The sequence below is a fragment of the Camellia sinensis genome, chromosome 3 (assembly GCF_055761805.1).
Source record: "Camellia sinensis isolate YWXY chromosome 3, ASM5576180v1, whole genome shotgun sequence".
Taxonomy (NCBI): domain Eukaryota; kingdom Viridiplantae; phylum Streptophyta; class Magnoliopsida; order Ericales; family Theaceae; genus Camellia; species Camellia sinensis.
In genome coordinates, this window is record NC_138963.1 from 173,914,075 (window position 1) to 173,931,277 (window position 17,203).

General features: G+C 35.2%; 2 protein-coding genes across 2 annotated transcripts; one reads left to right on the plus strand and one right to left on the minus strand.

The window, feature by feature from the left end:
* The first annotated feature begins 6,401 nt into the window (after window positions 1-6,401).
* Window positions 6,402-9,664, plus strand: LOC114264572 (uncharacterized). The gene is made up of 3 exons (XM_028205258.2): window positions 6,402-6,828; window positions 7,044-7,190; window positions 9,268-9,664. Exons 1-3 carry the CDS (start codon window positions 6,497-6,499, stop codon window positions 9,470-9,472), a joined length of 684 nt encoding a protein of 227 aa, XP_028061059.1. The 5' UTR covers window positions 6,402-6,496; the 3' UTR covers window positions 9,473-9,664.
* A 2,435-nt stretch (window positions 9,665-12,099) lies between these two features.
* LOC114264490 (uncharacterized) lies at window positions 12,100-15,376 on the minus strand. Its single transcript, XM_028205108.2, has 2 exons — window positions 14,896-15,376; window positions 12,100-12,460 (listed from the first exon to the last, which is right to left on the minus strand). Exons 1-2 carry the CDS (start codon window positions 15,298-15,300, stop codon window positions 12,248-12,250), a joined length of 618 nt encoding a protein of 205 aa, XP_028060909.1. The 5' UTR covers window positions 15,301-15,376; the 3' UTR covers window positions 12,100-12,247.
* Between the last annotated feature and the right edge of the window lie 1,827 nt (window positions 15,377-17,203).

Consider the following 17,203-nt stretch of genomic DNA (forward strand, 5'->3'; position numbering starts at 1 on the left):
GGTGCCCACATCATCCAAGACACCCTGGTCCTCCGGTCCCTCAATCATCTGAATGAATCCCTTGGCAGCCCGGCTACCGTTGACTGCCACGAAGCACTGCTTTGACATGACCTGATCGCCCCAAATCTCCTCGATTGCCCCCATAGCCGAGGGGAATCTCATTACTTGGTGAAAAGTCGATGCCACGGCTTGCATAGCGTGTAGCCACCCCCTTCCAAGGATCAAATTGTAAGTAGATGGCACCTGTAACACCCAGAACTCCATCTGTTTGACCACGGATCCCGCTTTGACATGCAGGATAATCTTTCCCAAAGGCCACTCCGGTTGTGAGTTGAAGCCAACCAATGGCGAAGTCGCCGGGACCAAATCCGTATCTCGGAGCTCGAGCTGCTTGAACGCGTCGTAGTACATGATCTCGACCGAGCTTCCCTGATCGATCAAGATCCGTTTGACATCGAATTCCTTGACGCGGAGTGTTACCACTAAGGCGTCATTATGCGGTGTCTGAATGCGCTCCAAGTCCTTTGAAGAGAAGCTGATCACATCTTTCGCTTCCGTCTTCCCTCTCTTGAGCGCAGGCTGAACTGACAAAACTTCCCTCATGTGCTCTGCCTTCTTGATCATGCCACGGAGCTCACAAACGCGCGCCGGTTCCACTATGCCGTGGATGACATTCACAACCCCCTGTGGTGCATCTCGGTCATCCGGTCCCCGCGGATCAATCGGAACTTGATTTGCCTTAACGCCCCCATCAATGTAAAGATCCAGGTGCCCGGCTGCGACTAGCTCTTCCAAGTGTTGCCTCAAAGGCAGACAGTCCTCTGTTCGGTGACCTCGCTCCCGATGAAATGTGCAACGATACCGCAGATTGAAGCCCTTTTGTCCATCGCCCTACTTAGCGGGAAATCGGACATATTCCTCGCCTCGGATCTCGCTAAGTATGCGATAGATTGGAATCTTGAAGACTGTGGTTATGCCAGTCCGTGCCTTCAACCTTCTGTTTGCGTCGGTCACATCATCTCGGGGGTAGTCAACCCGGTTATTCTGACGTTCTCTGCCCCGGTTTTTGCGATTCGAACCACGGTCCGATTCCTCCGCTCGGTCGCTTGAGCGGCTGGACTCTTGCCGAACTACGTGCACTTTACCTGATGCCTTCTTGTCTGTTGCGACCGGAGTTGCCTTCACGGTAGATGCTGACGCATCATCCTCGACCCAGATGTGCTCATTGATGCGCTACATGAGCTGGCCCATGGATGTCGGTTGGTGCATGGTAAGCGAGTCCCGCAGTCTATGTCCGACCGGGAGACCACGCTTGTATTGAGTGATTGCAAGGTTGACCGGGCAATCCAAGATCTCGTTGAAGGTCTCCCAATACTTGGAGTTGTATGCCTTCAGCGTGTCGTTCGGTTCCATCTTGGCACTTAGTAAGTGATCGACTTCCTTTGGTGTTTTTGTGTTAGTTTTGAAGCGTGTCATAAAGGCCTCGGCCAACTGATGCCACCTTTGTATGCTCCCTTCCGGCAACCTCTCGAACCACTTTAAGCCTAGCTCGCCTAAACTTGATGGGAAGATTAGGCACATAAGTCCGTCATTTCGCCTATGTCCGGCCATAACCTGTCGGAAGTGGCTTACATGCATGTAAGGATCGGTTTTTTTCGTCGTAAAGTGTGAACTTAGGCTGGTGGAAGGCTGCCGGAAGCGGTGTTGTTTCTATTTCCAGAGAAAAAGGGGTGGCGCTCAGCCTAGCCAAGTCCGTATCTACAAAGAGTGGCGTTGCTTGGCGGGGTGGAGGCATTCCGACCTCCTCGCTGGCGTGAACCCCGTAGGATAGCCTTTGAAACGCCGGCACCCTTTGAGCCTCCCGCCGGCGAGCTCGTTCCTTCAAGACTGCCCGCAAATCCTCTGAGTGAGCGGAATATGAATACCTCGCCGTCGTCACCGGACGCGAGGGCTGGTAGGTGCTATCCTGCGTACTGGAATTTTCCGCGTGAACTCCTGAATCACCAACTTTGTAGCTTCTGGTAATGGAAATGGATGGAGTGTATCGCTGACTCTGACTGCCTGAACGGCGGGACGGGGTGCGCTCACTGCGGTCTACCACTCCGTCTACACCCTTTCCCTTGACATGCCGCTTCAGATCCTTCATCTCCGTCGCCATTCGCCGGATGACAGCGTCTTGGTCCCTCAACTTACTTTCCAGACGTCTGGCGTGTGAGTCTCTCCTCCACCGATGACCGTCTGGACTTCGTGAATATCCATGACTTCTTCCGCGCTTATCCCGCGCGTCTCCTGATTGTCCTCCGGTGGGTGTTCCCAAGTCCGCCATTGGATGGATGGCGGGAGGTCCTTCTCTCCTTCAGGTGAACTCCGGGGTGGCTCCGTCTATGGCAAACAACGGAAACTCGTCGTTGTTAGCCATGGACGGCGATCAGATAAGCCTGGAAGACAAGGTTTTGTCTGTCAAGCTTTCCCACAGACGGCACCAATTGTACGGGGAGCAAATATCTTGGCAAGCCCGTACTCATTTCTTCCGAGATCCGTTTATGTCCGATCACCTACGAGCAAATAACGGTGAGCTACCCGGCGGTGTGTGGCCGGAAAAACCCTCCGACGATCAAGTTAGCACACACCTTAGGATAGAGAGAGAGAGAGAGGAGTGTTTGAGTGTAGGAATTTCCTTACCAAATGTTCCACTTTCGTATGGGGGGCGCAGACATGCTTATATACCTTCTGCGCCCCAAATCTACTCCCAGTGCCCTTTCAACACGTGGCACTGCTATCCCATCTGTCAGCATACACCTTGCTGAGCTCTACCTAACCCAACTGCCCATCCACTCTTCTGGGAGCTTGGCAGTCGGGCAATACCATCTCGGCCATAATCTGCCATGCTGCGCTTCATGCCCAAGTACTCCAACAGCGAAGCTCAGGTGAGGACCGGACTCGGCGGAATCTAGGCAAAGTCGAGATCGGGGCAACTCACGCTTGTCTGCGGTCGACTTACCTGCCGAGCAAACGGGGTATCTCAGTCCAACATTGCCTTTCCTGGCGCTGGACTTTTCACCTGACCGGAGTCGTACCCACGGATCCTTGCAGCTCGGTCAATCCATGCGCTGCCTTAACCGAGCAGCTTCCTCCAAGGCCGGGCAATACAGCTCGACCCAACACCCGTTCGGCCCAAATCTGCACGGCGCAACTCTGTCTGACCCAAATCTGTCCGGCCCGTACCACGGCCCAATCCAGATCATAAATCTCCCTCTCAAATAATATTTAAAAAAAAAGGGAATTACAATATAATTGGAATAAAAAAAAATTATAAAAACATATGAGACACAAGTGATTCTGTTTCATGTTTATGTAAAAAAAATCTATCCCATGGGAATGTAATTCCACATTTAAAAAATTGGTGGTGTACTAACAATTTCTTTTTTAAAAAATGTTATCCATTCATATTTATTATTGTATTGTATGTTTAATTTTTATATCCATAACAAAATTGTGTTTATATTCTATATTATATAAAATGTGCACCTCTCTTGATATTTTTTTTTTTTTTGTTTTCCCATAATACCTATATCTAATAACTTCCTCATCTCATAATGTTTCATCAAATTATTCAAATTGCTAAATTTTTTTTATCATTCATCAAATCGTTCCTACATTATCAAATCATTCAAAGATTTAAGTGTAAAATTACAAACTTACCGTGTTTGCACCCATTGCTAGTATTTATCTATATTATCATATTAAGCATATACCAGAGTTAGTGGTAATGTCATAGATTTTTTTTTTTTTTTTTTTAAATTACCCTTTTATAACTGTTTTCAAATACACTGGATTTGTAATGGGTGAATTGAGACAGTGGTCCTTGTATTTTGGTCCCCGCATCATTTTAGTTACTTTAATTTCAATTAGCTCAATTTTGACTATGAATTTATGATTTTGTTTCAATTTAATTCAATTGATTATAACTTCTAATATTTTTTTTAATGAAAAATATGCATATAAGTGGCATGTGTTATATTTTTTAAAGTAAAATTATAAATTTATTAAACTCAACAAGTTAAATTTTACTAATTTAGTGATTGTTTTTCGTCAAAAATACTAACGGCATTATCAATTAAATTAAATTAATACAAAATTTAAAATTAAAAGTCAAAATTGAACCAATTAAAAGTGGAGGGACTAAAATAATACAAGGAATAAAATATAGAGACCAATATAATTTACCCATTTATAATTACAAATCTGTAAATTGTAACTACAAATTTAAGGTAGACCCACATAGGTGTGCACATCCTCTAATCTGTATATTATATAAGGAAAATGAGATTTTTAGTGAGGAGTCTTGTGAGAGTTTCAATATCTCATACTAATTTTCTTAATTTTCTTAATTTTAAACAATTAAAAAAATCTTCATTGGCTAGTTTTTATTTGATAATCTCACATCGGAAGAGGAAGGAAAAAAATGAGTTGTTTTACTCATATAAAATGAATCTGATACTCCCATCCCATTTAATATTATCCCATTTATTTGATAGTCCCACGTTGGGAGAAGAAAAAAAAAATGAGTTGTTTTATTTCTATAAAGTAAATCTTATACTCCCATCCCATTTAATATTGTAGTGTTGTGCATGTTTTAATTCAATATAGTTTAAATTTTAACAGTTTTAATTAATTAATTTTGAACTAGTTGATTAAGCTAAATCATTTTTAATTTGATTGATTCGTTTGTTTAGTCGCGATTTTATCAAAATATATTGATTAGATTTGTTTGATTTGAAATCAACTAAAGATTAATCTGATTAAAGATTGAAAGACTGAAATTGCTTGATTAGAAATAAATTTTTCATCCAAATAATTATTAACTTTTATTTTATAATCCCACATCGGAAAAAGAAAAAAAAAAAGAGTTTTTTCACTTACATAAAATAAATCTTAATAGTATAGTATTGTATATACTTTAATTCAAGACAGTTTAAATTTTAAAATTAAAATAACATTTAAAAGTTTTAATTAATTAATTTTTGTATAGATTGATTGGTCATTTGGCTTAACCGATTAGGCTGAACCATTTTGGATTTGACCAATTCGCCGGATTAATTACGATTTCTCATACTGATTTTATTAATTTTAAACAATTAAAAAAATTAACGTTGACCAACTTTCATTTAACTATATAAAAATAAAACTCTAATTAATTTATGATTTATTTTATAATCCTACATCGGGAGAAGAAGAAAAAGTAAAGTTTGTTTTACTATCTATCTATCTATATATTATATAAGGGAAATCAGATTTGTAAGGGGAAACTTTCTAAGAGCTCCAAACCCCTTATTGAATTTTCTTAATTTTAAACAATTAAGAAAATTCTCATTGGCTACCTTTCATTTACTTTTTATTTTACAATCTCACATCGGGAAAAGAAAAAAAAAATTGAATTGCTTCACTTACATGAAGTGAATCTTATATTCCCATTTATATAAGTAAAAAGAGATTTTTTACTGAAAAATCTTATGATCAATATTTCATACCAATTTTTTTGATTTTCTTCATTTTAAACAATTAAAAAAATTCCCATTCTATTTAACTTTTATTTTACAATCATACATAGAAGTTTTAATTTTAAAAATAATTTTGTATGAGTTTTGAAACTCTCATAATATCTCTCCTTACAATTATTCTTTTGTAAAATGTATAGATATATTGGTAATCTCAACGTCACTCTTACTACTCCTTAATACAAAAATTATGAGATAATTATCATAATTTTAAATTTATATTTAAAACTTATAAATCATGGGGATAAATTATTATAATTTTAAATTTATATTGTGCCAATTTTAAATTTAAATTAATAGATTGCTTTCCATATTTAGTGACAATTTAAATTTTAATAAAATAAAATTTAAAAGTTTTAATTAATTAATTTTTGTGTAAATTGGTTGGTTTTTTGACCTAACTGATTAAGTTAAACCACTTTTTGTTTGAATGATTTGCTGGTTTAACTGTGATTTTAACGGTTTTATATGGTACGGTGATTCTTTCTTACTCATTAAGTTTTTAAAATTTCTTTAATTATTTCCCTTTTAAAAACCAATATGACAAATTTTTAAAATTCATAAATTTTTATTTTAAAATAGTGAAATATTAGAACTATGTCATGTTTTTAATTATTAATTATCAATATAATAATTTTAATCTATTTATACTCTATGTTATAGTAGAGGAATATCTGAAACAAAACCCTTAAACTTATATATAAAATTTTATTTACGAGAGATAAAATATTAAAAAATTAAATATAGTTATTATATTTTTAATAAATAATATTTTATTTTATTTCATACATAACACGGTGACATGTGAGTGTATATATATATATATATATATATATGAAAAGCAAGCAGTCCAAGGTATCAAATTGGACGAAGTAAATAGCATTTTAAAAGCCAAGTCTTTGTTTAGTCTTTGGCCCTAACTCCCCTCTCACGCCACCATGTCCAACTCCACTTTCCTAGCAGCAAACTTCCCTCAATCCAAAAACGCTAATCCTTATCCTCATCCTCATCCTCATCCTCATCTTGATGATCAAACTAGTTACAGTACTACATATGTAATGGACGGTTATGATCATTATCATCAAGATTTTGCACCATCAAAGTATCTTCCAGTACTGCTGGAGCTGGATCAACCTGAGGAACATGCCATTTCTAACTTCACTACCACTGCGTCTCTCTCACAGCACTCTACTGTCTTGCAAGAAAGGAGTAGTGGAAGTTCCTTCAATTCCATCAACAAAGTTCCAAGAAACCCAACTCACATGCAAGTGTTAGTGCCCTTGCTATTCATCTTTGTTATAGAAAATAAACTAGTTTTGCTAAAATTCTCACTTGATTTGATGAATGTGAGTATTTTGAGACAGAAAACACAGATTTGAGAACAGATAATCATTGGCCTTATTGTTGTTGTTGTTCTTCTCTCTCTCTATATATGTTTTAATACTAATCTTGTAGTTTGATCACATATATTATTATTGTGTGTAGAAAATGTAGAAGTGGATTGAAGAGAGTGAAGATGGATGTGGGATGTAGGATCGCATTTCGAACAAAGTCTGATATAGAGATCATGGATGATGGATTTAGATGGAGAAAATATGGAAAGAAGATGGTTAAAAACAGCCCCAATCCAAGGTAAATATATATACACATTTTAGCTAATTAATTACTCTTCGATGTCTATCATTTTAAGTGCTTCATCTATGTTGATCATGTAAGTGAGAAAACTACATGCAATCAATCAATCTTCAATTGTCAAGTAGATTTGATCAGCCTTTCTACTATTTTCATAGCATCATCATCTATCTATTCAGTAATTGCTAAAACTTTTGTTATTTCAGTAATGCCACATGCAAAAAATAAAATAAAATTAATGAATCAATTTAAATTTAATACTTAAAAGAAAAATCTACACATTAATTTTTCTATACACTTTTCTTTTGCACTTAAAAATTGAATCACTTGTTGACTTGCAACTTTTGCCCCCAATTGAGGCTTTTATTTACCTATAAAATCTTGGTGGGTTCAAATCTACGGATCTATGAGAGGATTCAGGTGATAGGAGCATACCCTGGATAAAAAGTGCTATCATGGTTGTTGTAATATAAAGATTATTATTTTTTTTTGGCCCACAGAAAAAGGAAACTCTTTGGGGTCATCATTGCTTCCGCAAGCTATGACTCCAAGATAATTAGTTGTCAGTCAAATTTAATCTAATTCATAAAAAGGGATTTCAACCGGGGCACTGATGGGTGCTAATTACCTTTTCACAATAGGCGTCCCATGTTATTATATGATAGGAGTACAATGTGTCTGCAGACACACCCCCGAGTGTCGATCCAAGACCTCTTGCTAGGTCAGGGATTGGCTTACCATTAGGCCACCATCACCGATGATTAAATTATAAAGACGATCATCATCATCATATATATATATATATATATATAAGTCAAATTTGGATTCTCAAGTTCATTTCACAAAAAGCAACCTCATTAATTATTTAAGAATATGGATGAGATAAAAAGAATATGTGGATGTGATTAATTAATATGTATATGCATATTTTAGTGTACTGTTTGAAAGGTATTCCCAACATGTACCTGGGCATGCCTGTAATTATGGTCTTGGTAATCATTGTCAAGTCCTATAATAGTGGAACTCTTCCACCATGTTCTAAAATTAACCCATTTTAATTCATCTTACGTATGTTTTTTATTAAATTAATCATTTTTAATTTATGCTATGTAATTTTTAAATTAATCCGTTGGAAGGCTGGGGCCGATTTTACAAGTTAAAGAAATGATTAGGTGCTAATTATGAAGTTTTACTTATCTTCGGTAATTGGATATTCGGTCTAATTTTTTATGAGATGGTAGATCCCATAGCACGTATTGAACATTTAATCTAATTTTTTGTTAAAAGACTAGTCCGATAGCCAACCTGGTTGGGATTTTGATGTACCACTGTGATTCTTTTTGCACCCACCTCTTTATTGATGTACTTTTACATACTACGTATGTTTTTCCATTAATAAAACTTCTTTTTGCTGATAAAAAAAAAGAGTAGTCCGATAACACAAGTATGCTATCGAACCCATTGGCTCTCTCATTGAAAAAACTAGATTCAATGTCCAACTAATTGAAGCTAACTATATACATAGACTATATTTGTTCAATCCATCTCACCAGGTGATTGCCAAATTGCCTGTGAGACATGAATGCTCTTGTTCACCATCGCAAGCAAGCTCTAGGTAATGTATTACCATTGGAAGTTTTGCAACTAGGGTTCACCACATGTGCTTATGTTTTGCAGTAGAAGCACTAACAACTATGCTGCTTGTTACATTTCTTCAAAAATGATTGAATTCAAAAATTATATTTATACAAAATTTTTAAGAAGAATGATGTGATAGTGACATTTGTGAAAATATAAACTAACCGGATGAGCTTTTTACTGTGATAAAATCAAGAGTTACTACATTATTTCGTATTAATTTTTTATATAACTCTTTTGTTTGTATATCACTACTCACGCTAAATCTCGAGACATGTTGATGTGAGTAGTTCAAGACACTTGAATCTTAAAACATGAGTTAATGATTAAGAATGTATTAAAAAAAAAAAAAAAAAATTAAGACAGAAGATCTCGTGCTTTTAACTTGTATGTGATGATCAATTAACTTGCACTTTATATTGGGGGGGGTGAAAAACAGGAACTACTACAGGTGTTCAACACAAGGGTGCAATGTGAAGAAGAGAGTAGAAAGAGACGGAGAAGACTCAAGCTATGTGATTACTACATATGAAGGGATCCACAACCATGAAAGCCCTTCCATGGTTTATTGCAACCAAATGCCCCTCTCATTTCCCACTACTACTGCATGGACTTTGCAACCTTCACACTTCTCTTCAATATGAAGAACATATAACGTCGTTTTATTTTCTTATTTTTATGATACATCAGACGTCGTAATTAATAAAAGGAAAAAATTATCTATGACAAGTCTTGTACTCTAGATCTTTAAGAATTCTGTTCAATTAAACTAATCTCAGTTGATTAGCACTATGTATTTTCTTTATCTATAATTGTTATTGTCAATTAATATTTTATTTTTATTTTTTAATTATCGTTTTTAGGATTTAAGATGAGGAAGACTGATGAAGAGAAATCATTTGGGACATAAAAATATGTAATTGTTCAAAATATTGAGAGACCAAATAAATAGAATAAATATATTTCAAATAAAAGGAGCATCTTCAATCAGTTGAGTTGTTAGCAGTTGGGTATTTTTGGCTTTTCAGATCGACTTATTTTTTTTTAAATTAAGTGAAAATATTTTTACTTTTTAGATCCGGCTCAAATAGATGATATTAAAAATTATATATATATATTGAAAAAAGTCCAAAAGAAACAAAAATAAGCCTAGTTTTAATTTTTTAAAATAAATTGGCTTGCTTTCATCTTTAATGAACTTTTTTTTAAGTTGGCTCAATTTTGTTATTTTCATTTCATTTTTTTAACAATTCAATTCACTCCATCAAAACTCACTATCATCACCAACATCATTATTTCTTTTCCCCTCTCTCTCTCCCTACAAACCCACAAACCTTCCTTGTATGTAAACAGAAGGAATAACACTATTGAGAAATCTACTCAAAGGTTTTTGAAGGGTTTTTTTGGTCAAAATTATAGAATAAATCGTATATGATAAAAGGTGGAAAAACCATCAAAAACGACAAAACATCTTTCTCCAAAGAGGAGTAATAGCCAAAAAGGAGGTCTGAACTTCCATGTAAGAGTACCAGACAAACTCACCCAATGTCTTGCCAAATAATGTGCTACACCATTAATCCATACTTGATATTTTGAGTATAAAAACAATTCTTTCATTGTTGTTTAGACTTTTAGATCCTAACAAAGTCAACATATTCGGATTTGAAAGTCTAAATCAAACAATATTGTTCAATATTGTAAGTCTCAACATGGTGACTTTATTATTATTTGGGTGTACCTTAAAGGGTAATTTAAAAAAAATATAAGGCGTACTGAGAGTAACATAAAATCTTAAATAATTAAAATGTACTGAGAATTGTGAGTATTTAATAATTTTTTTAATGTAAATAGAATCCTCCCTCAATTTTTTTTAGTTGAGACAGGCTAAAGAGTTCCCCCCCCCCCCCCCACCCACCCACCCACCCAAAAAAAAAAACCCCCAAAATTGCACTGTCAAAAAAAGAAAAAAAAAAAAAAAAAAAAGGCCCAACTTCACCTGAAAACTTAAAAGCCTAACAACAACAGCGGAGTGACCTTTGGGGTTAGACTCTAAGGATTCAAGACCCGAGAAATCACTCTTAGGTGGTACTTATATAATAGAGTCATTCAATCATATATACCCTAGAAGTTACTCGCTATATAACAGACTGATTCAATCATATAGCGATAAGTCGCGGATTAACACATAGACGGGAATTTGAATCCATACTTCTAATACTTGGTACGGCTCGTCTAGACCTGGAAGGTTTGTCCTATCAATCGTATGTGCTGTCACCCAAATGACTAATCAAAACTTATATCTCAAGGCCTTACAAAGTGCCACAACTTCTTGAGTTATCTGAAAATTTCGTTCCTTATGACTAGTTCTTCAGTAGATATATCTCAAATCAGATTTCAATGGTAAAAATGAGGTATTATTATTATTATTATAGGTAAACGAGGCCTTATTATTGACGTATTGGCAAAAGAGTACAAAAAAAATAATACAACGCAAATCCATCAACAAAGAAAAGGCCGCCAAGAAAATACAAAAGTTATATTTTTGTTAAAAAAAAAATACAAATTAAAAGATTATTGTATCGACTACTGTGAATAGTTGATAAAATAATTAACCAAGCAACCCAGCAAGTTTTAAAAAGTGATGATTGGTTGTTTTGGTAAACATGTTTTTCTAATTACAAAAGCAAAAATTTATTAAAAATAAATTAAATATTCTTTTTAATATTTTACACCTATTTCTGTAAAAAAAAATATAAAAAAATAATAATTAAAATAGTTAATTTTCAAGAATAGGATAAAAACTAAATATTTGTTTCAAGAATAGGATAAAAACTAATTAAAATAAAAAACTAAATATTTGTTTCATTTATTTTAACTTTTTGGGCCAGCAATGAAGTCAACAAGGACAGGTCAAGCGCTTCATAGCCTAGAAATTCCTTGCAATTATAGTAGCTTTACATGTGGAAACCTCACATAATAAATAATTCGGATCTGTTTGGAATAATGCAATATGTGACAACTTATCTTTTTTTTTTTTTTTGGTGGGGTACTTGCATACATTGCATGGATGGTACTCTTCATTTTAAAAAAAGACATTTTGATATTGTAGCTAGCCATAAGATCCTCACAATTAAAAGCCTCCATTACATATTTAAGGATTATGAATTATTCATGTCAACAGTTGTACTGACTCTGTTTTTTCTATATACTTAATTGGAATAGAGATAAATTTACTGAAATTTTAAAAAAATAAAAATTCTAAAACTCAACATGGAGAAACTAACAATCAGGAACATTTTAATGAACGAATTTAACATCACAAGTGAACCCATACCGTGTAAGTAATAATTCCACAATACAGAAAGAAGATTTCATCAAAACTTACAAAATTTGTTAAAATCCCATCGGCCTCTGGCCGTTCACCAACCACGTTTTCTTGGGAAGTCTCTAGTTCTCTTCCTAAAGCGAGTGAAAACAATAACCACACAAGCCAGGACCCAAGGAGGAATTCTCCCACCTGATAAGTATAATTTTTGCATCCATTCTGGATTTTCCTTCATGACAAATATTATCGTGAAGGTTATAAATGCGACCCCTATCAAGATCTTGGTAATGGGCTTAAGTAGAGAGTCCTGAAAATCAAAAAAATGTAAATAGGATGAAATGCATGCAATAAATTAATTACGTAAGTAAGCAAAGCAGAAAGATTGGTGATATATACAAAACTATGTCAAGGAATTTGAAGCAGTTTGAATTTTTTTGGAAATAACTAGACAAACACACTTGTGGAATAGAAAGCTATAATGAAATGAATTTGGAATCAGGAGATGTTAGATCCTTGATCAACATCATGCAATAGTTTTTCACAGCAACCCAATTGGACCAAATAATTAAAATAAAAAAAAAGCAATGAATTTTTTTTTTCTTCTTAGAAAACAAATTTTCAAACATTTTAAACATAAAAATCAGTCATGCAACCATAACTTGGTTTACTTGCAAGTTTGATATACTAGCATGCATAAAGGTGTTACATTAAGAAACATTATCCTCTTATACTTCAACATTGTTATAGGATATTTCTGCAATAATATGTAGATTATATCAACTTGTTAACTTGTTAACAAGGGCAAATAAAAGATTAAGAGAAAAGGAAAAAAACAAAATCTAAGATGCAGCAAAATTAAAGGCTATGGAACCAAAACTAGAAAGGCAATCAATCCTTTTGATCCCAATGTTTATTCTCTTAACAGAGGAAATTTTTTTATCCCATCATAATGCGTCGAATCTTAAGCACAACCAAAAAAACAATCAATGCATTGGAATGATAACAAACATGAACTAACTAGGTAGAAGACCACGGCACAAGGAGAAATGCCCTTATTGTCATTGCCGCAAAGTGCAATTACTCTAAATATAAACTACCTACCCCAAGTGCGTATATACATACTAAATGTAAGTACAGTGTAAGTATCCCTGAAAGGGATGTTCCTAAAGAGATAGTATATCTTGCAGCTGAGGTCACTACAAAAGCCAACCACAATGAAGTTTTCTGACAATGAAGCATTATTGAAATAAAGATGCCTCAAATAGATACATTATATAATCTCATGTAGGTGTACATGTGCCTAGCTGCCACGACATCCCCATATTGGCATCTCCTATGAATATAGTGCCATGTGTTAGCATTGTGAGGTGACACATGGGTCAACAAGTCATCTCCGCATGCTACCCTGTGTGGACGAGCTACATCATCCAAGAATTGTGTACATGTTGCCCTAGCATTGATCTTAAGAAGAAGAGGGTTCCCTCAGGCTGCTCTGATGGAGTGGAGCCTCCAAGCTGGGAGACCTTTACAGCATCCCTTGACTTGGCCAAGAATTCCCCCTCCTCATAATTTACACACTCATGTCTCCTCTGTTTGATCGAACAATTCTCCAACCAAGCATGTCCCCTCTACTTGTTCCTCCAAAGGAAAAGGTGCACCCATTATCCAGCCAAGCATACTCTCCCTCCATAGCACACATGCAGCCTGCCTAGCTCGCCTAGACAACCCCCATCAAATGGTACCTTGATCGCCTACATTCTTGGTCTCTAGAAGAGTGCCTTGGCCTAGGTACCCCCACTCAAGATCACCAGAGGATGCATTGCTAAGAGGCTAGAGGTATGGGTTCGTCAAAGTACCTTTCCATAGTTTGAGAGGTTTTGACCAAGATATGTGATTACTCAAAGAAAGTATTAAACCTACCACTGCGGTGTTATAGCGTGTTCCGCAAGATTTATGATACCTATGAACCGCATTCCCTTATGCCATAGGCATAGTTGGTAGGTGGAGTAAGGGGTTGAACCACCTGTCCATGGATAAGTTGTCTCCTATAATTCGACCCTCCTATATAAGGAAGCTTTCATGCATACAGAAGAGGGTCTTGTTCTACAAACACTTCCTATTTTCGGCCAGAGCAAGATATCTCCATTCTCTCTCTCTCTCTCTCTCTCTCTCTCTCTCTCTCTCAGAGGTTATCTTAGCTTTCACTTCTTCAAGGTCCCATGACATCTCAGTGCCTACTATCTTTCCAGGAGGCTATCCCTCGCCGCCACAACATTGCACCACCATCAACAACACACAACTTAGAATGAACAGAAAATTTCGAAGGATCCCTTGATGACCACAGCAGTTATCTCAGTTACAGGACAAAAACACATACCAATCCAAAAGGAATAGTGAAATTTGGCAATCCTAAACAAGATATACATTAGCTTTTTTCTTCAAATTTCTCTCCCAAATTGTCTTCCAGAATTCTAACTATGTCGTATTAAATTCACCAAAACAGTTGATAGCTCAAAAAACAAAGCCAACCCACAATTTAAATCTAAACAAAATTACCATTCACCACATGAATTATAGTTTCCCTTCATTGCAATTTTTTATTTTGATGTTCAAAATTGTTGCAAAATGAGAAATTTTCATTTTCATGCTTCATGAACAATATCAAATAATACTCAAAATCACCATCATCTATATAAATCCACAAATACAAATATATCTGTTCTGTGAATGTGTATTATGTACCTTGGGTTCACCATCGATGAAAATTACGGATCCATCGTTGTAGGGCAACACAGATCGGCCATTCCTCGGGTTGAACCGGATCGGAGCTCCGCGACCCGTCTGGGGGTTGAAGGCGAAGACCGATTTGAAGCCGTATTTGTCGAGTATGTCACCGATTTCAAGCTGGTTCTGGTCCCACCCGCCCAGACCCGACTTGAATACGTCGATCGGACCTTTGCCTCGCCGGTAGAGGTGGACCTCCACCTCCGGGACCTTGGTCCGCACCGTCCTCGTCCTGGGAGGGTTTGGTAATAGCAGCGAAGACTCGTCGGAATCAGCGGCGGCGGCGGTGGTGGTGGGAGCATCGCCGCCGTCGTCGGTGGTTGCTTCTTCGATCTCTGCGGCGGCGTAGTTCTCTTTCTCCATGGTGTTCCGCTCCAGTTCTGTCCTCTTGTCCTGAGTCAATCATTTATTATGGAGTTATTTAGGCTTGGTTTTGCATAACCTATATAGCCTCTGTTTGGGAAGTGGGTTGGCTTTTTGGCTTTTTGGCTTTTTGACTATTTTAGCCTGGGCTATTTTAGCCTGGTTTGGGAAGGGCTTTTTGGCTTTTTGGTTTTTTTGACTTTTTTTGTGAGAGAGGATTGTAATGATTATGGATTGGATTTGATGTTTTGTTTTTTGTGGCTAAAATAGCCTATTTTGTTTTTTGTGACTATTTTAGCCAAAAAAGCCTGGGCTTTTTCTTCCCAAACATATCTTTTTATATTTTTATCTTTTTTTCATCACATCATCTCTCTACTTTTCTGCACATCTTTTTGTAAAAAGACAAAAAATACACTTTTTTAGGACACCCCAAACCAACCCTTACACTAAGACCTCTAACTTGTTGTAAATTATTACTTGATTTCTTAAATTATAAAAAATTATAAATAAATTTCTTAAATTATTAAGAAATATTGTTTTGTCCTCTAAATTATAAAATTGTATAAATCGTGCCATTAAAAAAATGAGTTAAAATAAAACATATCAATAATTTAAGGACCTATTTATATATTTTTATAATTTATAAGGTCAAAATAATAATTCTTAATAATTTAGAGAGCTTACATTAAATTGCGAATTTTCAATAATTTAGGAGGTTAAAAGCTTTGCCTCATCATCTTCGAACGCACAAAATCCTGCTATGTCATCATATAAGGGTATGCAGTGTATGGATACCACACGACGTAAATTTTTTTTAGGTTCAACTCAATGAAGGTGATTCTTTTTTATGGGTTAGCTTATTGCGTAATTTTAGAACAATTTTAACAAGAAGGTAAATTGATTATTTTAGGTATTTTTAATAAAAAATTTATTTTATGTCCCTAATAGACTTTGTATCATAAAAAATATTAGACAACATAATATTTAGTTCATAAAAATTTGAGAATAAAATTTAAGGTCTTAACTTCGAATCACTGTAATGAACCATTGAAAATATGCCTGGTCAAAATGTATGTTACTTAATCCAAACAACGAATTATTAAAAATAAAATAAAATTAGAAGAAAGCTACTCCAAAAAAGAAAAGAAACGAAAAAAGATTAAAAGAAAATAATTGATAGCACAAAAGTAGTTAAGGACACGAGAATATTATTAATTAGAAAATATATGAAAGAGAAATTATCGGAAGAAAAAGAAAAATCTATTTTGTTGATCTACAAAAATGTTAGAGATTTCAAAAATTCTATCAAATACCTACATAAGTGTGGAACCTACTCCCACGTGAGTATATTTTGTAAATTTTTTGATAGCATTTTTGGTATCCCTACCATTGTTGTTTTAACTAAGAGTTATGCAAGGAATACAGAGATCAACCACAAAATGTGACTAGGAATGGCAATGGGGGGCAATGGGGTGGATATTAATTCCCCATCCCCATTCTCCTATAATAAATTTTCCCCATTCCCCATTCCCCATTCCCCATGGGTACCACCCTCCCCATTTTTTAATGGGTATGGATTTTCCCCAACCCACTTTAATCCCCATTTTTATTTTTTATATTTAATGTTAACAACCATTTTTTTTTTTTTTTTTTTTTAAAGGTTCACAACAAAAACTAAATATACCTTCAATCTTTTTTCTTTCTTTTTAAATATATTTAATGTTAACAATTTTTTTTTTAATTTTTTTTATTTTTTTATTTTTTTATTTTTTAAGGTTCACAACAAAAGTTAAATATACCTTCAATCTTTTTTCTTTCTTTTTTAATATATTTAATGTTAACATTTTTTATTTATTTATTTATTATTTATTTATTTATTTTTTTAAGGTTCACAACAAAAGTT